This window comes from Puma concolor, chromosome C2 (genome assembly GCF_028749965.1).
Source record: "Puma concolor isolate L17-30 chromosome C2, mPumCon1.1.hap2, whole genome shotgun sequence".
Taxonomy (NCBI): domain Eukaryota; kingdom Metazoa; phylum Chordata; class Mammalia; order Carnivora; family Felidae; genus Puma; species Puma concolor.
In genome coordinates this window covers 81,991,456-82,019,318 of record NC_141675.1, presented here as the reverse complement: position 1 = coordinate 82,019,318, position 27,863 = coordinate 81,991,456, and the positions used below count along the sequence as shown (strand labels likewise).

At 39.1% G+C, this 27,863-nt stretch overlaps 1 protein-coding gene across 5 annotated transcripts in view; it reads right to left on the bottom strand.

Annotated features, from left to right (window-relative positions):
- IL1RAP (interleukin 1 receptor accessory protein) overlaps positions 1–27,863 on the bottom strand; it is a 138,496-nt gene that overhangs the window by 67,555 nt on the left and 43,078 nt on the right. For all 5 annotated transcript variants that reach the window (XR_015240206.1, XR_015240207.1, XM_086674994.1 and 2 more), the window contains exon 2: positions 22,494–22,558. Coding sequence is in view for 3 of the 5 variants with exons in the window: in XM_086674994.1 (XP_086531120.1) it covers positions 22,494–22,557 (64 nt within the window). In the remaining 2 variants the exon portion in view is untranslated. The remainder of the gene's footprint in view (positions 1–22,493; positions 22,559–27,863) is intronic.

Here is a 27,863-nt window from a genome sequence, read left to right as displayed (position 1 = left end):
ATGTAAGAAGGTAACACCGGATGAGCTCTGATTCCTTCCACCTCTACAATATGATGGGTTTACAATCAAGACTAACTTCAAGAGTGTTTTCTAGCTGAATCTTAAAAATGTAAAATCAAGCCAGTTTTTCAGGGAAAAGAGTGGAGTTGGGGTGCTAGTTAATATAGAGTGGAACAAACTGGGTCTTTTTAATGAGGAGCATAAACTCCTTGATTAGTGGTTCCCAGCATCAGAAGGCACACGTCACAGCCAAGAGGCAACCGGCCAGATCACATCTGTCTGAATTAGAGTGTCATTATGTAGTCATGTTTCCAATGGAGACAATGAAGCTATCTTCAATGCTCAACTTCTCCTCACAACACCCCCTTTTAAAAAGCAGAGAAGTCAGAAATGTCAGCTTGTCCTCGAAGGCAGCTCCCTCAGGCATTAGCTGCCTCTGTCTTATTAAGTATAGTCAGGCATGACTCAGCTCCTCCATCAACTGTCTGTGAAGGAGAACATTTCACGCTGGTAGAAAATCACCTTAAGCAGAAATATAGAAGGCATTTAAGGTACACAATTAGAGCTGCATTGCTTATTACTCAAAATCAAATCATCCTTTTCTTATCCTAGACAGGAGAGCATAATCACAGCCAATAGGGAAACAAAACTGCATTCGCTTAGAGCACATACGATCACCCTGTCACCTCTGGTTACAACTATCAGCCACTCAGACACCTCTTCTGTCTGGGTTAGAAAGAAAGGTGAACTGTGGGTTATGGCGTGTCCTTCAATCAATAAACCCGCAGTGAAAACCTAATACATGCAACAGTTTATAATATGCAGGTTCCAACGTGGGGATAAAGACACAAGGAAGACATGGTCTCTCATCTCAAAGATCTCGCTAGCTAGAGAGGAAGCACAGACAATCACAATACCAGCAAAATGAAGTAAATGTTCAAACAAAAAAGATACAGCATGTCATAAGAGGGCAGAAGGAGCCCTTATCTCTGACGGTGAGAGGTGGGAAGTTCAACAAAACCTTCACAGGAGAGATGGCATATGAATTAAGCCTGAAAACCGAATAGAGGATGCAGTGACAGATTCGAGGGGAGGGGTCCACGCTGATGGAACATGGTGAGCAAAGACCTAGAGCGTGCGGGAACTGTGATGAGTCTTTCAGTCAACTGAGTGGGGGGTGTGGCAGCAGAGCCCGAGAATGGAAGACCATGGTTCTACAGGGTAATAAGTTCATACTTTATCTTGCAGGAACTGGGAGTCACTGATGCTTCTGGAAGAATGAAGTGACACATATTAATTACAACTATGGTGGAGATAAAGACTGGATTGGGAAATACATGTTAGTGCCCTGAGACTGTCTGATGGGTCATACACATGTGCAATTCCACATGAATCAAGAATGGAATTTCCCTATCTACTTGTCATCTCGGCTTTTCCTTGTACACACCACAAATGAAGACAGAAGAGACCATTACAGCAATGGGGAAGGAGGGAGTGGGTAGGCAGTGAAGCTGATCACTTCTGAGGTGGTCCTTTTGCTCTACAGTTGCTGGAGGGGAGGACTGTGAGTTATCGATGTGAGAGAGACATTACTGTTCCTTCTCCATCTCCCAACCCCCGTCATCACCACTGATAATACGTGGGGCTGTAGAGGGGGCAACAGTTTTATTAGAGTTCCTAAAATTTAATTATCCAGAACCTTTACTGTGTCTCTCTTGAGCCTGTCTGCAAAGTATTTTAATAACCAGAAACCTCAATGAATGGCAGTGCTCTATATCTCAGCGCACTGTCTATATATCACTTATGGCACATAGAACACCATTCCATGGGTACAGATGTTTCAAGGCCTGGATCCTCCTTCTACCTACCTAAGAGCTCCTTGTTAACAGGACTACTGTCCTTTTCATCGTCATGACCCCACTGTGCTTGAAAAAACCTAAAAGCTCTTAAACATTCTAAGCAGAGAAGAAAACAGTGGCAGATCCAGTGATGAGACTGGAAACAGGACTTTAAAATTACTAAAAAAATTAAAGGTTAGCAGAGATAAGGCACACATGAGAAGAAAATATTTTAAAATTACACATCTGATAAAGGACTTACATGCAGGACATATAAAGAACTCTCAAAATTCAGCAAGAAAGCAATTTAAAAAGGGACAAAAGATTTCAATAGGCATTTTATCAAAGAAGATATACAGATGGCAAATAAGCCCATGAACACATAGCCCAAATCATTAGTCATTAGTTGCCAATTAAAAATCACATAAGATACTACTCCATACTTCTTAGAATGGCTAATATTTAAAAAATGGAAAATACCAAGTTTGGGGGAGAATATGCAGCTGTTGAAACTCTCATTCATAGCTGATGGGAATGCATAATGAAGTACAATCACTTTGGAAAACAAGTAACATTTTCCTCTTAAGTTACACACAACACTTACAGTAGGATCCAGCAATATTAGTTCTAGATATTTACCCAAGAGAAATGAAAATTCATGTTCAGACAAAAGCCTGCACCCAGATCGTTATGGCAGTCTTAAGCATGATTGTCAAAACCCTGAAGCACCCAAATGAACATCAGCTAGCAGATGAATAAACAAACTGTGGTATGTCTATAAAATGGAATACGACCCAGCAACAAGAAACGGACTTCTGATACACTAGACAATATGAGCACATCTCAAGTACATTATACTTAGTGAAAGAAGTCCAGTATCATATGATTCCATCTAAATGACATTCTGGATAAGGCATAATCATAGGCACATAAAACAGATCAGTGATTGCTAGGGGCTTGGGTCAGGAAAGGTTGGCCGTACAGTAGAAGCATGAGAGAAATTTGGGGGCATAATGGAACTTGGTTGCCCCTGAAATGCAGCAGCTTTCATGTGGCTGTATGCATTTGCTAAAATTCAGAGACTCCATACACCAAAACCTGATTGATACTATATGAAAATAAAACAGTAAATAAAAATACATAAATTCCAAAAGGCCAAAAGTTGTGTGGGATAAAAATGGATCTAAATAATTCCAGGCTCTTCATTAGAGATTTGGCTTTATTTGCAACAACTGGCAGGGGGGAGACATTTGGCTATAGACTCATTCTGCACTGCCTGTTCCCAACCATATCCAAGAAGTCAAATTCTCCAAGACCCAACTTGGTCACTACTGCTCTAGATATGGCTGGCTCTCTTTTGTGACACTGACTACTTTCCTCCTCGCATAACTGTTATTTACGTTTGTGGCTGATCTTGGGCTAGATTGTGAGCTCAAAGACAGGGCTTGGATCCTGACTACGCAACATAATGTTGAGCACACAGAGTTTGGCAGATATTTGTTTCAAATTGGGTGCAATGAGGAAGCTTACTATAAAAGCAAAGATCGATAACTGAATAGGGATAAAAGTCTACACTTCCTCAGAACTTCCTGATACACACGTTATGCTTTCCCATACAAATCATCTCATAGATGATGTAAAGACTGGCATTTCAGCCAATTATCACATCCATTCCTTCATTCACTGAGTTTTTATTGAACGCTTAGTAAGTGCAAAGCCTTATGCCAGCTACTAAAGATAGAGAGGTGAATAAACCTGTGTCTGTCCCCATGAAACTTTAATTTCAGGGAAGATGACAGATATTAAATAACTAATTAACTCAGTAATTAAGTAAATATTTACATAATTAAGAACTTAGATGGGATCATAGCAGGTACAATGAAAAAGAAGTACAGGGTGATATGAAAGAATATATAACAGGGAGATATGTGTCTGAGCCCAAGTGCTTGGAGGAAAAAGGGGATGTTCTCTGAAGAACTGACTTTTGCACCGAGCGCTGTAGAATAAAGACAAGAGGAACAAAGTTGAGGGGAGAGTGTGTGGTAGATTTAGAGTAGAAAGGAAACACTCTGTGTGAATGTCTGAAAGTATCTCAGGAAGCTTCATTGCCAGGGTCAGGAAGATAGAACACAAGGAGGTTGAATCAATGAGTATAGATCCAAATATATAAGGCCATGTAGGCCACCGTAAGGAATTGAAATTTTATCCTCAGAATAATGGGAAATACTTTCGAGATTTTCATCAGAGAAAGATTATTTAATTTAACATTTTAAGTAGATAACACTGGTTGCCATGTGAAGAATGGGCTATAGGAGCAAGAGTGGAAGAGGAATGGCCAGTTGTGAAGCTACTGCAGAAAAGTCAAGAGTGAGATGGTATGGTTTAGGCTAGGATGATAGCTAAAGAGAAGTAGACAGAGTCATGTGAAAGAACAGCTAAGATGGATTGATAAGAAGTGCAGAAAAAAACAAAAACAAACAAACAACAACAACAACAACAACACACACACTAAAAAACAGTTAACTTGGTCCAGAGAGTCTCAAACCTCAAACTTGCAGTATCAGTTATGGAATCCTTGAGGGCTAGACTCAGAAGGAACTAGACAATTTTACAGATGAGGAAACACAGATTTAGAAACATAGATTCAAACACAAGGTCATCCAGAAAAGTATCAACAGAGCTGAACCACACTATCAAGCAATTTTATGTTGCTTGTGTTATTCTTATTTATACTTTTTAAAGTCCAAATTCAACTTCTGCTTTATTCTGAGGAGAAATCAGCATACATTATTCTTCACTGTTAAAGAAAGCACAGTAATGGTGCCATCCATGGGTCATGGTCAATCGTAGAGACCCCCAAGACATTTAAATATAATGGCCCATCAAAATATCAAAATATTATAAATACTTGCTCAATGAATGAATGAATTTTCTTTTGCAATTATATTAAAAAATACAATTCAAGGGATACAGGAGTGCTGATGCATAGGGGCACTTGTACCCCGATGTTTATAGCAGCACTTTCAACAACAGCCAAATTATGGAAAGAGCCAAATGTCAATCAACTAATGAATGGATAAAGAAGTTGTGGTTTATATATACAATGGAATACTACTTGGCAATGAGAAAGAATGAAATATGGCCTTTTTTTTAGCAACGTGGATGGAACTAGAAAGTGTTATGCTAAGTGAAATAAGTCATACAGAGAAAGACAGATACCATATGTTTTCACTCTTATGTGGATCCTGAGAAACTTAACAAAAGACCATGGGGGAGGGGAAGGGGGAAAAAAGTTACAGAGACGGAAGGAAGGAGGCAAACCATAAGAGACTCTTAAAAACTGAGAATAAACTGAGGGTTGATGGGGGGTGGGAAGGAGGGGAAAGGGGGTGATGGAGGGCACCTGTTGGGATGAGCACTGGGTGTTGTATGGAAACCAATTTGACAATAAATTTCGTATTAAAAAATACAATTCAAAAACAATACAAATATCGACTGACTTAGAGTCATCAAAGTCAAAATAAGTGGCAAAGAATCATGGGAGCATAGACAAATTTTCAAGCAACTGGTTTTGAAGAATATGCTACTACTTGCCTTTGAATTCTTAGAAGATTGATAAGTAAATAACCATCTGGAGAAAAGATAACCCTCTGGGCAAGGATTTAATTGCATTTGGAAATGTGTATTCTTGTGGGCAAACACCCACCTTCAAATGCAAAAATCTCAATCCTAATCTCATAATACAGAGAACAAATTGGTGCTTACCCATATGCCCAGTACGTATTGTCATTTTTTGAGCTCATTCAGCTGAATCTCTCTGCTTACTTACTTGCTTTTGCTGATTACAGAAAAACTTTGAAATATGTTATCTCACTGGATCTCCATAACAACTTTGTGATATTATCATCTTCATTTTATAAATAAGGACAGAGAGTCACATGAAGCCAAGATTTGACATGAGTCCAGAATTTTTTTTTTCTCTGCATTATATATTGTGAATAATTCAGGGCATTTTCTGACCCAGGCCATTTTCTGAGCTCCCATAGCACTGGGATTTAAATTCATTACACTAACAAAAAAGAAAATACTCAGATGCTCCTCTCCCGGACAGAGAGTAATTGCTGAGTCTAGGGAAGACCTCTGATTTCACCATGATCTTTTTTGATGTAATGTGTTTTATCTTAGGGACCATTCTCAAAGTGGCAGCGGTATCGAACCCAACCTGAGATTCACCTTTTATTCAATACTTCAAACAGGCAATTATGATGGAAGACAGTTTGGCAGTTTTTCAAAAATGTTAAACATAGAATTACCGTATGACTCAGCAACTCCCCTCTTAGGTATACACTCCAGAGAAATGAGAACAATCCATACAAAAATCTGTACACATATGTTCACAGTATTATTGATGTGACACAAAAATGGAAACAATCTAAATGTCCATGAATGATGAATGGACAAATAATGGAGTGTTCTTCATCAGTAAAAAGTAATGAAGTGCCAATACGTGCTGCTACATGGATGTATCTTGAAAACTTAAGTGAAAACATTATGCCAAGCCAGTTATAAAAATCCACATATAATTCCATTTCTATGAAATGCCCAGAGTAGGCAAATCTATAGAGACAGGAAGGTTGCCTAAAGCAACTAGTGGTTGCCTAAAGCTGAGAGAAATGGGGAGAAGGAATGGGGATTGGCAGCTAGGGCGTACAGAGTTTATTTTTTGGGTGATGAATATGTTCTTAACTTAGGCTTAGGATGTCATGATGGCAAGGCTAACATGATTAGTTTCTACTGCTTTCAACATGTGGAGTCTTTATAAAAAAATATAAAATAAATGATGTCCTTAGTAGTGAAAGGGTTGGAATCCCCTAGGTCTGCAAGGTAAAATAATAATGGGCTTGGGACTAGAAGACAAGGGCTTGGGTCCTGGTTCTTTTACCTACTATCCGTATGGCTATGGTTAAGTCACTTAACCTCTCCAAGTCTCCGCTTCTTATCTGTGAAGTGAAAATATGATACACTTCTGATGATCAATAATGCAAGCATTTTAAAACTATGAAACACTATATAATTGCATCCACCACTCTAAAAATTAGTTGCTATAATGATAATGTGAACTGTATCTGGCACACACTGTAAGCCTAAAATTACCTATGTTTATTGCATGGAGAAAAGAAGGAATGCTGACAGATGAAGGAAAGCACACTCATTTGTTGAACACATGTATCATCATGCCCACAGATGTTGAAATATTGACAGCTGGCTGAGTACACTCTGTGGTACTGATATCTTAAAAACAAAAACAGAAAACTGCCTGTAATCAACAGAAATGTTTAAGTGAGCTGATGAATGAAATAAGAATTAGGGTACACAGATATTTGGGGGCTATTTAGCATAAGCAAACGTTGTGAAGCAGAGAACTGGGAACTCAACTGATTTCAACTTCCAACAATTTGGGTGGCTAAATATTTACTTTCTTGAAATTACACATCTAACACAAATATCAGTCATAGCTGTAATGTAGGAAATTTAACAGTAATATCTCTTTTGCCTTACCAATCTCCAAACTTGGTAGTGTACGAAGGTCATTTCATAAATACTGAAATCATCCCTGTGCTAGGGAAGTTATTAACAACCCAGTCTACAGATAGAAACAGAGCTCATTAACCAACAGTACCTTGCAATTGCTCCTTGCTTACCATCCTGAGGACTCCAATGGCTTAGGCCTTCATTCTTTCTTCCAACATTAAGATACTTTCTTTCTAATTATTGGATTGGAATATATTCAGATGATACATAAAATTATTTGAAAAGAGGGTAAATGAATTCAAACATAATTCCACTTTCTAAAGATAATCACTGTTAAGATTTCAGTATGTTCTACCAAGGGTTTTCTATATGTACACACACACATACATACACACACCTGCACACACCAGTGTGTGGCAAACGAGCTGGGGAGTAGGAGGGCCTGCTCTGTACAGTCTGTTTATCAGTTTCCACGGAGCGAAACTCTAAACCAACAGTTTACCTAAGGGCTCATAAAATTCCTGAAAACTGAACAAGTAGCTCTCATAAGCCAGCTGGTGAGAGCTGGCACCAAAAAACAAATGCCACAGTTTATAAGTTTGCAGACTAGTCCGGCTGTAAGGTACCTGGTTGTTGTTGTTGTTGTTGTTGTTGTTGTTGTTGTTGTTGTTGTTTTAAGATGCATTTATTTTTGACAGAGAGAGAGAGAGAGAGAGAGTGCAAATGGGGGAGGAGAAGAGAGAGGGAGACACAGAATCCGAAACAGGCTCCAGGCTCTGAGCTGTCAGCACAGAGGTCGACATGGGGCTCGAACTCACAAACAGTGAGATCATGACCTGAGCTGGAGTCGGTTGCTTAACCGACTGAGCCACCCAGGAGCCCCTGCATGGTATCTGTTTTTAAACAGAAATATCTATTATTTAAAAAAAATTAATGTTTATTTATTTTTGAGAGAGAGAGAGCATTGCAAGGGAAGGACAGAGAGAGAGGGAGACACAGAATCTGAAGCAGGCTCCAGGCTCTGAGCTGTCAGCACAGAGACTGACATGGGGCTCGAACTCAGGAACCACAAGATAATGACCTGAGCCAAAACCAAGAGTCAGATGCTTAATCCAGTGAGCCACCCAGGCACCCCCAGAAATATCTATTATAAACTAAGCTCCGTATCAACAAATGCAAAATTATACTTTTAATGTTTCAATTGTATCCCCATGTTACTGATATAACACATTATTTAAGCATCTTTTACCACTGGATATTTTTGCAGAGTTTCCAATATTACCTATTTTAACAGTTGTATGAAAAACAAAGTTGTGACTACATCTTGATACACTTCTCTGATTATTTCCTTAGGCTATATGCGTAGAGGCTCATTACTAGGTCAAAGGGAGGCACTTTAGTATCTTTGAAACAAATAGCTCCAGTGCCCTCCACAAAGCCTGTTCCAAGAACACTCTGGCCCACAGGGTATATTAACACCACATCTGGCATCTGGTTGTTAGACCACCATATCCTGGCCATTGCTAGGTGGGATTTGTTCTCTTCAATCATTGCCAAAGTAATGGGTCAAGAATGGTTGGTTCAATTTGCATCTATCTTCTTACTCATGAACTTGATTCTTTCAACTATGATCAATTCAGTTTTATCTTTTTTGAACTGCCTGAAATGCAAGTTAAATATTTTTGAGTGTTCATACAAGAGTTCCTTAATGACATCAACCCTTTGCCATATTCTATATTTTCCAGTTTTTCATTTGCCCTTTAACTTATAATGTCAATGTTTACGTAGTCAAATATAGCAAACCTTGAATGGCCCCTACCTTTGATGATACAGCTGGAAAGGTATCCTCTACCTCAACATTATGAAAAAGTTTGCATATATTTTCTTCTAGTACTTTTTAGGATTTAATTTATTTGTTACCTTTAAATATTTCATTCAACTGAGATTTTTTTTAGCGGGGGGGGGGGAGGGGGGAGGCAAAAGGTAAGAATGTAACTTTATATTAAAGAAAGTATCCAAACGTTCTAGCACCTAAATATATCTTTTCTCACTAACTCTGGATGCTACCTTGGGCAGCTGCCAGCTGTAGAGCTGGCTTCGTTTCTTTTCTGGATTCCCGGTTTCACTTCAATCTTGTCCTCTGAGAATTTCTTACCAACTCAGCAATTCATTTTAAAAGACATTTATTTTTAAATGCATCATTTCTGGTTGCCTCACAGCAGAAGGGTTGTTTAGGAGACCTTGTCCACCATACGGGAGAAGCTGAAATCTTCTCCAATCTATTTCCCGCATAGCAGCTAGCATGACCATGTAAAAACTAGATAATGTCAGGAACCAGCTCAAACCCTGTCAATGACTTTCTGTTGCAGTGAAGGGAAATGTGACAACACCCTTAATATGCGCTGGATCCTGCCCACCTCACTCTCCCCCTAGTTCTTGCAACTAGAGCAACACCGGCAGCATGATCCTCACAGCTGAGGGTCTCCACACAGGCCATCCTGCTGCCTTCCCTTTGCTTTGTGTAGGTGGTTCTTTCTTATCCTTCAGTTCTCAAGAGAACGTCATCCACTTGAGTAGATGTTCCCTAGCCACCTGACAAATGGAGCTCCGTCTGATTTCTTTTCATTAATGTAACGACCTGTAGGTAATTTTCACAGAACTGTCTTTTAATATGTGTTTATTTACTTACTTTCTTCTGTCCCATACTCTTCCGAACACTATAAGCTTCATGGGAGCACAGATCATTCCTGTCTTATTTACAAATAAATTACAGGAAAGCCCAGCGTCTAGCACACATCCATACACTATGAATGAATGATTACAAAGTGTCTTACTTATCTTTACATTCCCTTTGGTAACAAAGTTTTGCACATAACAGGTGCCCAGGAAACATCAACTGAGCTAGGTTTCACATCTCATCATGGAGAACCAGTTTTCCTAAATGTAGAGGTTATACAGACCTCTGACGTGTTCCTTTTAAATCACAAAGGTACATTCTCAAAATAAAAGGGGAATACTTACCATCCTTCTGTGATTAAAGTATTGCATACTTTAAAACAGATAACTAATCTATGGAAAACACTGATTTCCGTGAGACTGAAGGGGATTTGTGCATTAAACCTGAAAAATTTTTCAGGTGCTCACTTCTGGAGAGTTTGCAGGGAGTGAAATAACATATCTATGTATGGATTGGTGATAATGCTGCCAGCCAATCTTTTGTGCACTTGCTGCACCCAGGTGAGTGTTACTCTGGCTATTTTGTTGCCACATACACCTACATACAAACATATACACATACACAAAAGTGACAGTTTCTGAAAAAGATAAAACATTCCAGCTCCATCAGGAATAAAATGGAACTTGGAGTGAAACCATCATCAAATTTCAAAATTCACACCCAATCACTGCCAAAGTCTAGCAGGGAAAAAAAAAAAGCTGATATTTTTAGACTGAAAAGAATTTTCTAGAGCTTTACACTGTTGGGTACCAAAAAACTTTCTGAGCCATATGTAAATATCATTTACTGAGTCCCCAAGCACCCTGGAGGAAGGACAGAGCCTGCTGTAGTTGGGTAAGAAGGAAAAGATACGGAGATACAGTCACCATCTCTGAGTTTGCCCCATGGGAAGCTAACTGAACAACGGCAAAGCCATCTTGCAGTATACCAAAGTTAATGGTTTCCCACTTCACTCAAACCCATTGCATCAGCACTGAACCACCATGCCTTCATCCATCTGTAGCCTTGTTTAGAACTGCTCTTTCCTTTAGAAAACTTCTTATAGCCTTGGGAAAATGTGTCTCATCTGAATACATGAAGTCAAAGTGCACGGTATATGTTTCAGGAATCCTGGAGCAAATCAATTTAAAGTAGTATCTGCAATGTGAAAAATCACATCCTGTGTTTTGTTTAATTGGTTGAGTGTTTCTTTTGGCAAATATATGTGCTCCACTATATCAATTACTGTTTTAACTGTATTAAAAGTTTTAATTAAAAGTTTTAATTCTTTTAATTAAAAGAATTCCGTGGCAACGTGGTATAGCATAACTAGCATGTGTGCATTTTAATATCAAACAGGTATACAAGTTGTACCACTCAATAGCTCTAGTAAGTTACTAAGCTAATTTAACTTTTTAATTCATTTTTCTGAATCTAGGGTTCCTCACTGGTAACAAAATAAAAATGCCTATCCCTATCTTATGGGGCTATTCAAAAATTTATGTTGGGGCGCCTGGGTGGTGCAGTCGGTTAAGCGTCCGACTTCAGCCAGGTCACGATCTCGCGGTCTGTGAGTTCGAGCCCCGCGTCAGGCTCTGGGCTGATGGCTCAGAGCCTGGAGCCTGTTTCCGATTCTGTGTCTCCCTCTCTCTCTGCCCCTCCCCCATTCATGCTCTGTCTCTCTCTGTCCCAAAAATAAATAAACGTTGAAAAAAAAATTAAAAAAAAAATTTATGTAATATTATATATAATCATAATCCCTGGTTCAATTGTTCAATTAATGTTAGTTCCCCCACCTCCTTTTTCTTCCATTACACACACACACACACACACACACACACACACACTCCACTACATAGTTATTACCAATTCACAAAAAAATTAGAATAAAATAGATTTAAAGCCATGCTTAGCTTAACATGATCTTCCTTTAGTGATTAAAAAAAATCCAATAGTGTGTAATGTTTCATGGCTAATATTGCCATCATCAATTACCACTGCATTGTAGATGAGAGAATGGACCCTTGTAATAACAGGATATTTAGAGTAATAAAGGTGAGATATCTAATAAAGCAAACAGGAACAAAGACCCTGCCTTCACTTTCTTCCTAAAATCTCCCTTGGTATGTCACTAAGAACACTGCATGCAGTGGGAGTGACTCCTCCAACACATTCATTACTAATTGCTCTATTCACAATTTCCATGATTTCAATTATTCTCCAAAGCTACACCTTCCTCCTAGACCTGAATACAGGCTGGGTTTCTACTGAGCCTCAAGCAAATACAGTGCTAATAGGAAAGGCATGTTATAGCTCATGTCAATTGCAAACAACAGCAGATTGTTTCTGCCTTAGACCTTAGGAAGGCAGAGTGTAAAGGGGGATACAGAGTCTGTCACTGTCTCCTCTTCATTATTGTGAAGGCCACGATTAGCTCTTTGCTTCCACCATATCTGCTGTACAGTTTCGTCAGAGTTGCGACCGGCAAAGCAGTATCCCTGGACATGTTGATGGCTCTCATGGCTGGAGGTGACCGTATTTAAGGAAACCTCTACAATATGCATGGCTTTTATTTGCTCTCATCATTTTTTTAAGTTTATTTACTTATTTTGAGAGAGAGGAAGAGAGTGAGCACACGTCAGGGAGGAACAGAGAGAGAGGGAGAAAGAGAATCCCAAGCAGGCTCTACACTGTAAGCACAGAGCCCAACACAGGGCTCAAACTCACCACGAGATCACGTTGTACACTTTATGGACTGAGCCATCCAGGTCCTCCATGCTCTCATCATTTTAATACATTAGGGATGAGAAAAAGAGTCAGAATGTAAAAAAAATAATGATAATAAAATAAAAAAGACCTAGATAAAAAAGAAATGTTTAAAAATGTTCGAAAAGAATACCATCCAGGAGCTCCTGGGGGGCTCAGTCAGTTAAGCGTCTGACTTCAGCCCACGTCATGATCTTGCGGTCCGTGAGTTCAGGACCCACGCCGGGCTCCGTGCTGACAGTTTGGACTGGAGCCTGCTTCAGATTCGGTGTCTCCCTTTCTCTCTGCCCCTCCCCCATTTGTGCTCTGTCTCTGTCTGACTCTGAAAAATGAAAAAACCTTAAAAAAAAAAAAAAAAAGAATACCATCCAATACCATCTATTTCCTTGGGGAGGCGGGGGGGGGGGTGAATATATACTTGGGTTGGTATCAAATCCAGTGAGCTCCTCTGTGAGAAGACTGTCTCTGTGTCTCTATCTCTCTTTGTATCTCTCTCTCCTTTTCTCCTCCTCCTTCCTCTTTCCCTACCTCCCTTCCTCTCCCTCTCTCCTCTTTCTCTCAGTCTTTCTGTCTCTATCTGTATCTCTTATCTCTTCTCTCTCTCTCCTTGTCTCCCTTCCCTTCCTTTTCTCTCCGCCTCCCTGTTCCTTCTCGTCACAGTTCTGTACCTTGAGTAAAAAGTGCTGAAGAAGCATTTAAAATCAAGCCATGGATGTCAAAAAGTCTTGCATAAGAGAAATTCAATTCTCCCTAGGGGACTAGATAGATCAAAAAGTCCAAGGCAAATTAGAAAATATGAGGATAATATTAATGCTTTCTCTCTGAAAAGCAAAAATTAGTTCATCAGGAAACTTTTGGGGGCAGTCTGAACTCCCAAAGGATCTAGAGAATAACAGAGTTAACCCAGGCTCATCAATTTAAGCTATTAGGTATAATGTGTTTAAACAGCAAACAAGCCCATGGTGAATGATTAAAGGTTTCTCCCCAAAGAAAAAAGGGAAAACAAAGTTATATAGTAAATAATGGTTAACGATGGTGGGGATCCACTTGGGAACAACAATTTGTATATCTGTGTTTGCTTTAACAACAATACAGTCCTATATTTCAACTATGGTTGTTCTTGTAGGTAAGTTTAAGTAATTAGAAATTGAAACCCACCATGTAATATTAACAAAAAGTTATATTTACATAGAAAAGCCACTGGTGGCTGATGGATGCACTCTGTTTCTTTCCTTTCAGGAATCTACATTTACAGTGTAAGCCCTACAAGTTCCACTAGGAAGCATAGTTGGCGATACTCTTCACTTGTTCCCTCTTGTTGGTGTGGTCCCTTTAAAGGGACCATAACATTCTATTACGGAAGTTAAGGTGGAATGCAAACATCAGTACCTTCATGCACATATCAAAGTGCACCCTCCTGCCTACCTCAGGAAGCACTTCAAAAAATATGAAAGTATTTCGAAAGGGTTGATGAACAAATAGCCTTAAACTATTAGTTCAGACTCTACAAACACCATGGGAAAGTGATATTCATTTCTCAGTAATGTACAGTTATACCAAAAGTTTGATTCTGACGGCAGAAAGAGAAATAAAATTCATGAAAACAATAGAACTCCGCCAAGTCTAGTTTATTATGGGTTTGACTGTTTTATCTGTTTTCTCTCATTTTCTCTGCCATCTTGTATTATCATTGTGCCTATTGCTTTTAAAACAGAGAAAGACAAAAAGAGGGCATTTTTGTATTTCAGCTTTTATAGGTTTGGATAAAAGGTACTTGAAATTATTTACTGAGGTTCCCAGAGTATTTGTAAAATGGATCCATTTCTCTCTGTGCCTCAAAAATAAATAATGAGAGATACTGGCCCTTAGTGGATTTCAAAATACAAGTATCATTGTGTTTTTATCTTGAGAGTACATATATATATTATTTTATTCTAGTGTATATATGTATATAGTGCATATATACATAGTGTATATATATTTTTAATTATTTTTATTATATTATATATATACATATATATGTGTGTGTATATATATATACATATATATACCTATATACACACACATACATATACATACACACACATTTTATATATATATATATATACATATATATATACATATATATGTGTGTGTGTATATATATATATATGTGTGTGGGGCGCCTGGGTGGCGCAGTCGGTTAGGCGTCCGACTTCAGCCAGGTCACCATCTCGCGGTCCGTGAGTTCGAGCCCCGCGTCAGGCTCTGGACTGATGGCTCAGAGCCTGGAGCCTGTTTCCGATTCTGTGTCTCCCTCTCTCTCTGCCCCTCCCCCGTTCATGCTCTGTCTCTCTCTGTCCCAAAAATAAATAAACGTTAAAAAAAAAAAAAAAAAAAAGTTTATATATATATGTGTGTGTGTGTGTGTGTGTGTGTGTGTGTGTGTATATGTATATATATATTTAGTGCATAGGATTTAGTCACTGATCATCAAGACAGTGGTCTGGTTTTATAAAGCTCATCATAAGGCAGAAACAAAGGTTTGCAAACACCTTGCAAAAACGAAGGTGTTTAAACCTTGAATGAATTCTCATAAAGCAGACATTGTCACCTATAACCCCATATACAAAATGTATTCCCTGCAAAAATCTGGGTTTCTCTTAACTAATGCAGCCATGTTAAGGAAGAATCAGGTCATTTCTCTAAACATAGAATTACCACTGTGATACAAGAAGCTGTTCAGGAGAGTTTATATTTGCAAAGTTAGCATCAGGCCCATAAATTGTGGTACTCAAATCTCTTTTCAATCAAGCTACAGAGTACCTACCTTTGGGAAGCATAAGCAACTTAAAAATAAGCATCAGGGTGTTTCAAAATACAAGAAAAGAAAAAAAAGAGGGAATACATCTGCTCCCAAGGAGGATTTAAAGGACACCAGGGTGAAATGTTATAATTCCAATGACCTTTAGGTCTAAGAATAAAATGAAACTATATTCTTCAGACATCCTCAAATTGTTTCGACTAAATTGCATAGAAACGAAGTATGTTCAGGATGACCAGCCATGAGCAACAGACAGGACTGAATGTCACACAAGTACATCAAAGTATGGAGTTTTTCAGAAAGCATATTCAGATACTAGGGAGCTACTGGGATTGGCAACAAACTAAAAAAAAATTAAAAAAAAAAGCTTACCAAAGCTAAAAGAACCATTACATAGCATCAGAAATATTATAAGCCCTTACAAAAGTAAGATACACACACACAAACACACACACACACACACACACACACACACACACACACACACACAAAAGAACCAGCCGACTATATCTAAAATGTATTAAACACAAATAGTCTCTTCACCTGTAAGAATTCCTATCCCCAACCTACCCTTCTAGCTTGGCTTCTAAATACCCTCACATTATCCAATAGTCCAACTGCACTGTTCTGGTCCCAAATAAGAGATACATTATCTCCAAGAAAAGAGCAATTGTTCTTTGACTGGGATGTGTTCTCTCAGAGCCCTGTACCAGGCTAGTAACTTTCTCTGCTCTCCCATGGCATTCTGTTTGGTTATTTATTTTCTCTTCTCTCTGTCAGACTTGACTCTAAGACACTTACATAAGAGCCTACCCTTATTTGTCCCGGATGCTATAATATGAAATTGTCAAACACATGATCTTTAGACTAAAGTAAAATCATGGTAAAAGAAATACTTGCCATTTAGAAATTGCTTATTTAGGGGCTTCCGATGGCTTAGTCAGTTAAGCATCCAACTTTGGCTCAGGTCATGATCTTGCAGTTCATGGGTTCGAGCCCTGCGTCGGGTCCTGTGCTTACAGCTCAGAGCCTACAGCCTGGAGCCTGCTTTGGATTCTGTCTCCCTCTGTCTCTGCCCCTCCCCCACTCATTCTCTCGTTCTCATTTTCTCTGTCTCTCAAAAAATAAACATTAAAAAAATTTAGAAATTGCTTATTTAAATAAAAGGAAGAGTGTATCTGTGTTCGTCCATAATGTGTAATAATTCTCATAGTGCTCTTTAATAAAAAATCAAACAAGAAAGAAGAATTGGCTGAAGCTTTGCTATTTTTGGTTGGTTGGTTGGGTTTATAGGTAAGGTCACAGTGACCACAGACTGATTAAATGGCTTCCTTAATGTCGTTAAACACTCACAAAGTGACAGTCAGAACTTAAAGCAATGTCTCTCGATTCTTAGTAAGCCAGTGTTTTTACGCATTTATTTTTCATAGTGAAAAATAAATAAATAAGTTATTTATTAGTCACTCTCAAAAAGCCAAAAGATTATTTCCACCCTTGGCAAATTTCTCAAAATTAATGGCAATTAAATCACAGGATCTTAACCTCTATTAGCAGAACAAAATCCTAAAAGAAGGCAATGTCATTTATTTTTTAAGCATTTATTTTGACAGAGAGACAGAGAACATGAAGAATGGAGGAAGGTCAGAGACAGAGAATCCCAAGCAGGCTCTGAGAGCCCAATGTGGGGCTCAATCTCATGAACTGTGAGATCATGACCTGAGCCGAAGTCAAGAGTCAGAGCTTAACCAACTGAGCCACCCAGGTGCTCCAAGAAGGCAATGTAGTTTAAATTTTTTTTTCAACGTTTTTTATTTATTTTTGGGACAGAGAGAGACAGAGCATGAACGGGGGAGGGGCAGAGAGAGAGGGAGACACAGAATCGGAAACAGGCTCCAGGCTCCGAGCCATCAGCCCAGAGCCTGACGCAGGACTCCAACTCACTGACCGCGAGATCGTGACCTGGCTGAAGTTGGATGCTTAACCGACTGCGCCACCCAGGCGCCCCAAGAAGGCAATGTAGTTTAAAGGAAAGAGGTCTGCTTCGGGAGTTGAGGCAGTCTTCAGAACCTAGGGCTACTGGACATGCCACGAGACCACTGTTAACCTAGGTCACTTCTTTGGTTCTTCTTTTCCTAAACTATAAAATGTGTGTAAGAATCTCCAGGTTCCCAACCCCAGTCTCCATTGTTTTCTGTGACATTAATGACAATGTGTGTGAAATCTAGCCCTGCACCTGGCACATAGTCATCTGTTGACCTTGAAATAAAAAACAATATTCAAAGATCTGTGTGTGTGTGTGTGTGTGTGTGTGTGTGTGTGTGTGTGTGTGCATGCACCTGGAGTGACAATGCAGTGCTATCTTTTTCACATGGTCTCTGTAACAAATAATTTTGATATGGCAATATTTTTTAAAGTCACCATATTACATGTGGTGCCATTCTCAACCCTGTCCCCAGCGTGGAATCACAAATTGCAAATATTTATTTCTACTCTAAAGGCAGTTTTAACAGTTCAACTTCTAACATGTTGCCAATGGAACACACCAAAGGAGAAATGTGTGACAAGTTGCTATCAGAATTGTTGCAAAACAAAACTTCTTTGAGTTTAGTATCGGAAATGTTCAATACCATAAGAAGCAAAAATGGGCATATTGAATTTTGAGCTTACTGTGCAGTGATTTTCCTCCTGAAGAAAACAACTAAGGTGGGGGGCGGAGGAGTCATGAGGGAAGATATTTCTTATCTAAAAAGTGCAGAAATCTATTGAGTGGTTCTTTAACAGTTAGCGAAACCTGTGACCCTTTGGATTTTAATCTTTTTTTTTTTAATTGTGTGAGGATCTAGTTGAAGTCATAGTTATGTTATGTATTAGCTTTGTGACTTTGGGTAATTCACTTAACCTCTTTAATTCTAATTTTCTTTTTCAAAACAGGTGGTTACAACAGCCTGACCGCTTTATATTTTGGGAGTGAGAGTCAAATGATATTGGATATGTAAAATGCAAAGTGCTTTTTCAGCAAAGGAAGGTTTATTATTACCACTATAACTACCACATTATATTATCACCATTATAATTATCCAAGCTCTAATTCCTTAAAAGTGAATGCTTTTTTCTTAAGCATTTGCTTTAATGGCTACCTGAGATGAAAATATTGCTTCCACTTCCCTGAATGAATAAGGAAATCCTAGTATTGCTACCAGAAAGATTGTGTTCTGAGGTCAGAATTCTGTGCCTTGAAGTCCAGTTCACTGCACTTAAAACACACTGCATGGAACTAAAGCTCTTATGTCAATATGGCTTTTTTTAAATGTGGGGCTTCCCAGGAGTGCCTCGGTGGCTCAGTCAAATAAGTGTCTGACTCTAGATTTTGGCTGAGGTCATGATCTCGGTTCCTGGGATCAAGCCCCAGGTATTGCTCTGAGCTGACAGTGTGGAGCCTGCTTGGGATTCTTTCTCCTTTGCCCCTCCTCTGATCATGCTGGCTGTCTCTCTCTCTCAAAATAAAGAAAATTATGTTTTTTATTATTTTTTTAAATTTTTAATGTTTATTTATTTTTGAGAGAGAGAGAGGGAGAGAGAGCACAAGCAGGGGAGAAGCACAGGGAAAGGGAGACACAGAATCTGAAACAGGCTCCAGACTCTGAGCTGTCAGCACAGAGCCCGACGTGGGGCTCGAACTCATAAACAGTAAGATCATGACCTGAGCCGAAGCCGGATGCTCAACCAACTGAGCCACGCAGGCACCTCTAAAATTATGTTTTTTTTTTTTTTTTTTTTAATTTTTTTTCAACGTTTATTTATTTTTGGGACAGAGAGAGACAGAGCATGAACGGGCGAGGGGCAGAGAGAGAGGGAGACACAGAATCGGAAACAGGCTCCAGGCTCTGAGCCATCAGCCCAGAGCCCGACGCGGGACTCGAACTCACGGACCGCAAGATCGTGACCTGGCTGAAGTCGGACGCTTAACCGACTGCGCCACCCAGGCGCCCCTAAAATTATGTTTTTTAAATGTGGGGCTCCCCTTAAAAGAAGAGACCACACAGAAAGGCCCAGAACAACCAAACAAGACTCCTACTAATATCATATGCATGTACATTGATTTAGGGTTTTCTGGCTATTACCCTTTTATTCTTCACATCAATCTGTGATTCCATTAAAGCTGGGAACATGAAGCATAGGAAGAAGCTCATGAAAGGCCAACAAGCCTGCCAGCATCTATATGGTTGTACGAAGTGATACCTTGATGTATGAGAAGTTGGTTGATTCCCCCAACACGTGCAATGGTCTCTTTTGTCCCCTGGTAGCCCAGAGTTAGTTTCTCCTTTTATTTTTGTCAACAACGCTTCCTTTTTGTTCCTCTTCCTCCAACTAGGAAGTGCATCACTGACACAGACACAATATACCTTTTCATAAGGAAGGCAAATGAGTATGTGCCAGATGGGCTGAGGGGATTACAACATGTTTCCTGCTCCCATGGTGACTCAATGGGGCTGGTATGAAAACTTATCTTATTCAAGAAGTCAGCTTCCCCGGCAGAGTTATGAGTCACAGTTCCTGGGTAGAAAACTCGCTTTCCAATAGCATTTGGGGTGGGGGGTGGGGGACCTCCTTGGATGGATTACAGTAAAGGTCATTCAGAAAAGCAACACTGCCAGGATGGCTGGGGAGATACCAATACCCTCAAACTTCTGAGATCTCACTGATCTCTCAACAAGAGTAACACGGTCAACTCTCCCTTTACCTTCAAGGGGAGGCAGGACATAAAACCATATCGATGAATTACTGGTATGAATCCAAACAAGTCCCATTATAAAATTGGCCAATTTGGGCAAAAGGGATGTGAAGGGACTTTTTTCCATCCATTTATGAAATATATATACAGAGAGAGTGCCTACTATGTGTCTACATACCAATCATTACTGCAAGTATTTGGGTAACAAACAAAGAGGACAAGTCCTTGTCCTTGCACAGCTTACAAGCAGAGAAATTGGGAAGGAAGGAGAAAGGGAAGGGGGCAGGGGGAAGAGAGAGAGAGAGGAGAAGAAAAGAGAAGAGGGCAGGGAGGAAAAAGAGGAGAAAGGAGGAGAAGGAGACAAGAGAAAATTTGTATAATGTCAGGAAATGATGAGTGTCATAAAGGAAACTAAAGGTGGGTATAGGAATGTGTGATTGGCAGGGCTATTCTAGTTAAGGTGGTTAAAGAAGGCCTCTGTAAGTAGATAACATTCAAGCATAGAACTAAATCAAATAAGAACTGATTATAATCAGGGATTATGTTCAACATGTTTAAAATTAAGGACATCACAGCACTGACCAGTCACATGAGACACTCAATCGAGCAGGAAAGATGCTGATCTAAACAGCCATTAGATCTGTGTACTAGTGGTTCCCAGCTGCATATCAGTCCAGGTTAGCAAATATGCTTTCCTTGTGAAAAGGGCCAATGAGGTTGGAAGTTATCTTTACTTCTCTCAGCTTTGAGTCGTACTCTGTCCTAGTTATACCCTTTCTTTAGTGCTATTTTTGGTTTCTGATAAAATGCTTTAAGTGGTATAGAAAAACTGAAACATACCCAGAAAAGATAATCAGGTTGAAGAGGGCTCAAATCCATGGTATGTGAAGAACATAGGAAAACACTGTCAAGGTTATATGATCACTATTTTAACATTTCTGAAGACCTCTCACACAGGAGAGGAATTAAAATAATGGTATTCAAAGTATTCTCCATGGTCTTCAGGGGAATTATACATGAGAAGCTTCTTCAAATGAAGATATCTAGGTTCCTTGAATTAAAATTAGACTACCACTGGATTGACTATTTTCTACTTAAATCAAGCCGTTGAACCAGAGAAATGTGGAAATGACAAAAACAAATCTCAATCATGTATACTAGAAAGCTTTGTAAGAACTTGGCCAGTCCAAAGACATATGGGCTGCAATGAGATGATTACTAGGTAGAGTTACCATGGAACCGTTCTGAGCAGTAATTCTGGAGATGAGAGGATCCCTGAAAGGATGAACTTTCAAATCCCTTGTGAATCCGATTTCACATGATCCAGTTCCACGATGACCGAGTTTGATTATTCAAACTCAAACAAGCTTTGGCTGGCTTCTCTTAAGAAGAAACACCCAGGGGCACCTGGATGGTTCAGTTGGCTGAGCATCTGACTTCAGCTTAGGCCATGATCTCATGGCTCATGAATTCGAGCCCCAAGTCAGGCTCTGTGCTGACAGCTCGGAGCCTGGAGCCTGCTTTGGATTCTGTGTCTCCCTCTCTCTCTCTGGCCCTCCCCTGCTCATTCTCTGTCTCTCAAAAATGAATAAACATTAAAAAAAAAATTTTAAAAAAGAAGCAACACCCAAAGGAAAAAAAAAAATGAGCCTAATGATAGATTCTTTCTTTCCCAGATAGAAGCAGTATGACAGGAACCCATCATTCTTAAAAGGTCTCAATGGACTGTTAGCCCCAAGGCCTCTTCCACTACGTCCTGAAGTTTAAAAAACAGGGTCATGCTACCATCTCTGTCATTTCTTGTCTCAGAAGACCTGAGGTGAAGGGAAAGAAGCCAGATTCTAGTCGGCTTGGATATGATGGAAAATTCCTGTATTTAGACATACAGACCACTGCCCCAAGTACACTATGCCCCTTAAAGACTAAAGGTGTCAGTGGTCCTCCCACCACCAAAATTCTATTTCTTTCATATCTGTGATTCCATGGTACCACGAAAGACAATGGATTTAAATATTATTTTGTCTTAACTCATTTTTCAGAGAGTTGACACATTATACCCTAGAGATCATCTGTACCTTAATAGATTGCCAAAAACCATTCACTTACCTGAGGCATCACTTTGCAGGATCCCATAGAAGTAGAGACTCATTACACACCACAGAAGTCCCATCCTGTCAACATAAATACAAAGTTAAGGGAGAGTACTTATCACTCTCAAGAGTTTAATAATTACTGCATCCCCATGCTGACTATGGACGGGGACCTGTTCTAACACGTTTACAATATTAACAAATTTAATTGCAGGAACCAACCAATAAAATAGTTTTTTTTTTTTCTTTCATCACCCATACTACAGATAAGGAAACTGATACAAGTTTAAATAACATAGCCAACCTCCTTTGCCTAGAAAGTGGTAGAATAATGGTCAAGCTCCAGCAGTTTGGCTCTAGAACAATCTCTTAATCATTCAACTATAACTGCCTACTTAAGAAAAATATTCCTCTTCAATGTTTTCATCAGGAGTCACATTTCTGGCAGACAAATTTGATCTCTTTAGCATTCTTGTGGTCTGGAAATATTTTATGACCCAGGCACTTCTCCTTCTTAGTGATAAATAGAAAGTCTAGAAATCCTGGGTTCAAACTCGGTTTATAGTCCACTACACTCTGACTTTATAGCAGGGGGAAATGTATAAACCTCATGTCCTGCTGTGCCTGCTCTCCTCTTCTCCTTGGAAGAGACAAATGATGAGGGTAAAGTCGGGTTTCTGTGACGGTTAGCCTTTCTATTGATAACCAGCTGAACCAGCCAACTAGCAAGAACTATGCCCTTACATTTGGTTGCATGATCTCTAATACAGAAGGCCTAGAGATTTAACAATCCTGCGAAACTTATTTCCTTACTACCTTAGACATACCTTCCCCCTGATAAATCCTTGGTAGGGATATAACTACTGATACCTGGATATTTCTGAAAAATTCCATATTTAAGGCTGTCGCTGTTTTGAACACAGCAGTCACCTATGGGTGCTTACAGAGGTCTTGAAAACTTGTCCAGATCTCATTTCTAGTAAGTGACAGAGATGGGATTTATGCCACATCCAGCCAATAATAGCCCATGACACAAGGTTCACAACCATAGGGACCTAATAATCTAAAAAAAGGTGTAAGAGGTATTTGATAGGGTGGCCACACAATAGCACTTTTAATGAGACACGTGTGGGGGCACCTGGGTGGCTCCGTTAGTTAAGCATCCAACTTCAGCTCAGGTCATGATCTCATGGTTTGTGAGTTGGAGTCCTGCATCAGGCTCTGTGCTGACAGCTCAGAGCTTGGAGCCTGCTTCAGATTCTGTGTCTCCCTCTCTCTCTCTGCCCCTCCCCAGCTCACGCTCTGACTCTGTCTCTCAAAAATGAATAAACATTAAAAAAAGAAAATTTAAATGAGACACCTGTAAGAGTGTGGCACCAAAACAAAGGTATAAACTGGTACTGCCTGAGAAGTCCAGAGTACCTGCTCACTTTAAATGACAATGCAAGTTTCCGACATCTGTCACCTCTCTTGATCACTGATCACCACAAATCTCCAGTTCATATTGTACTCTCTCCTTTAGCATGACCGTTCAAAAACCACAAGTGAGTTTATTATATCCTAAACAACCTTTTTATCCCAGAGATTAAATGTTTCTTTCTTACCACCACCATTCCCTTCCAATTCTTATATCGTTAACTTAGGGCACTCTTCTGTCATTAATTTATTCAATAAAACATGTGCTGAGCACTTTCTGTTTACAAGTCTCTGTGATACAAATACAGGGACCTCCTCTAAAGGCATTTCTTCCCAGTAGAGGACATAAATCATTACAACGTCACAGCTATGAACAAGACACATGCAGAGGCACTATAAGGTATACAAAGATTTATCAGACAAGTTCGAGCACTAAGCAGGTCTAGCAAAGACTTAAAATGTGCACAAAAATAATGACAGTACAAAGTAAACACTGATAAGCATAGAGAGGAACAGATAAGTGTTATGGAAGATTAGCCAAAGAAAGAGATTACTTCAGCCAAAGCCATCAAAGAAGACTAAATACAAGAAGTAGCTTTTGAACTGAGCAAGAACTGAATTGAAGCAGAAGGAAAATGGGGAAAAGAAACTCAGTGGAGAATAATGTTCACAGATAGGAAAAGCATGGAACATAAAAAGGAAATAGTCTGTAAATAATTCAGTTTGGCTCAAGCACAGGGTATTAGTAAAAGAACGATAAAGAGTTTGTTGGAAGGCGGGGAGTGTTAGGATCAGATTCCAGCAAGGCCTTGAATAGCAAGCAAAGGACTCAGGATTTAATTTAAACAGAAAATAGGGAATCAATAAAGGTTTCTGATTAGAAGACTGACTTGATCATCAAATTGTGCCTTCTGGAGATCATTCTTGCCAGAATGTATGGATGTATTGCCACTAAATTCTGTCTTTTTATTTATTTATTTATTTATTTATTTATTTATTTATTTATTTTTTAAATATATGAAATTTATTGTCAAACTGGTTTCCATAAAACACCCAGTGCTCATCCCAAAAGATGCCCTCTTCAATATCCATCATCCACCCTCCCCTCCCTCCCACCCCCCATCAGCCCTCAGTTTGTTCTCATTTTTTAAGTCTCTTATGCTTTGGCTCTCTCCCACTCTAACCTCTCTTTTTTTTTTTCCTTTAAATTCTGTCTTGAAATCATTTTGTCTCCTGAGCCTGTCATCATAGTAATTGTTTAACTCCTAGCTTTGTGTCATCTATGAACTTGATCAGCATGCCACCTATGTCCTCATCCAAGTCATTAATAAAAGTATTTAATAATTCTGCATTAATCATTGTCAGTGGAGAACAACCAGATATTTCATTGCAGATTCAGGGCACAGTAACTTCAGCCTCAATACTCCCTGTGCTAAAGCACTCTCCCTCTCAAATTGCTTTTGGCTATATATAAAAAAACAAAACAAAACAAAACAAAACAAAACCAAAAGCCCACACCTCTGGATTGTCCCAATTCGCCTGTTTATAAGCTGCTGAATTCCTAGGGCAACACTTAGAAGACATTCTAATTAGTGTGACTGAGGTCCTTAATTGATATTCCCTTGAGTAACTGGATTATTTCAGAGGCAGCAAGGAGTCAGGTCATCAAGGTAAAGCCAATCTAAAGATAACCTGTGTGCAAACACAAATCCAGGGTCAGTCCTGTCCTGTGATGAATTAGAATAAAGCAGATTGAAAAGAAAATGTGATTGTGCAGGCTGGTTTGACAGACTAAAGGTACCAAGGTTAGTGGGAGGAGGTTGGCTGGTTCATTTAACATCGTCTTCCGTTCTCCCTCAGAATTTTATTATTGTGACTAGTAATACATTTTTGGTTCTTGTGTCTTGGGGAGAGAGGGTGCTGGATATTTTCAGAGATGGAAAAGCTGTCAGAAAGCAAAGGAACCTGCCTAATAACACACAGTTTCTCATGGTCCGAATTACAACCCAGCTTTAGATTACTGCCATGGCATTTAACAGACTCTGCCCTTGCTTCAGATGATTGCAACCAACAAAAATAAATTCCCAGTCAGCCTTTCCTGCACTATCCATTTTACCTACCGTCTAATCATTTTCATACGTCCCCTCTTAGGTATTGGTACTTCGCTCCTATTTAATTCCACTGTTCCCTGGTATATCAACTCAGATGCCAATACCACCTGGCAAAAAGTTTCAAACATGTACTTATTTTTATGTAATCAGCAATAATTATTAATGATGATTGTCAACATGTGGTCAGCACTTTAACATCTACCTCTGCATATGAATCATTCCATTGCCTGCATTCTCTAGGCTTACTAAGCTTCAGGATCTCCTTACCTCTGAGTCAGCTCTGACCAATGATTCTCTCACAGGGCCAGCAGGTGACAGGCTGAAACTAGGTCTCCTACCCCAAGGCTAGTATTATCCCTGAATCACTTCGCCTTCTTCCTGCACTGTAACATTTCACCATGCCACAGGACTGGATTTCTCACTCAGTTTCCTGATTCCACATTTAGCCCATACCCAGATCCTAGCCACTCTTTGAAGCCGATCTACCTAGTTGGAACATGGACCTTCCACCTGGGGCTTGTCAGCACTCTTTTCCAGAAGCCTGAATTCTGTCCCCCATAAGGTCTTGCTCCAAGCTAGATATGCCTCCCATAACCACAGAGTTGCCATGAGCTGCTTCATTCCTGGTTGACAGATGTCCTTTGCTATGATCTGTGCACTGAAAACTTGGCCATAAACACCAAGCTACAAACCCTAGATGGTCATCTCCATGCCGGGTCAACCCTGCAGCCAAATCACTTCTTAAGTCCTGATCCTATCCAGATCATAACTTACTGATAAACTCAGTAACTGTACCTAACTTACTTCTCTAACTTACTAATAAACTTTGAGCAGATTTTGCATGTATGCTCACCTAAGATATGACAAACAAGCCTTTAAAGGACATGGGACAAGTTATTAATTATCCCATCTTACAGAAAGGGAGCGATGGCATTTATTAAGAAATCAAAGTTATTTTCACCATCCATCTTTTATCTAGTTCACAGTTTTTGAACCATAAAGGGACCCTTGTGCAGAATACTTCAGAAAAAAATATTTACCAGTAAATAAAATTACCAACAAAGTGACATGGAAAACTCTAATGATGAGTAAAACGAAGTAAGCAAAACCCACTTTGTTTCTCTTAACGAACGCAGCTATAAACCTGGGAAGAATGCATAAAACAATTATATGAAGACTCCAAAAAGTAAATAAAGCACATTCTTTTCAAGTACACATAGGAAATTTACCAAGATCAGCTATATTATGAACTATAAATTAAACCTTAACAAATTTAAAATAATTGAGCATATATGCTCTAACTATAGAATTAAACTAGAAACCAATAAAAGAAAATGACAGGATAATATTCGAACACTTAGAAATTAAGGTATATACAGCTGAGCCTTGAACAAGAAAGGGTTGGGGTGTTGACCATCCACACAGTCAAAAATCCATGCATAACTTTTGGTTCCTCAAAAACTTAACTACTAACAACCTACTGTTGACAGGAAGGCTTGCCATTAATACAAAGAGTTGGTTAACACATATTTTGTATGCTATATATGTTATATACAATATACTTACAATAGAATAAGCTAGAGAAAAGAAAATGTTATTAAGAAAATCATAAGAAACAGAAAATACATTGACAGAAATGTAGTACATTTATTGAAAAAAAATCTGTGTATAAGTGGATCTGCACAATTCAAAACCATTATTCAAGGGTCAATCATGTGTCTCAATAATTCATGGGTCAAAAAGAAGACTATTAGAAAATTCTTAAACTGAACAAAAATGAAAATACAACATACCAAAACGAGTGGGATGCAGCTAATGCAGCATTTAGAAAATAATTTATAGTATTAAAAGGTTTATAT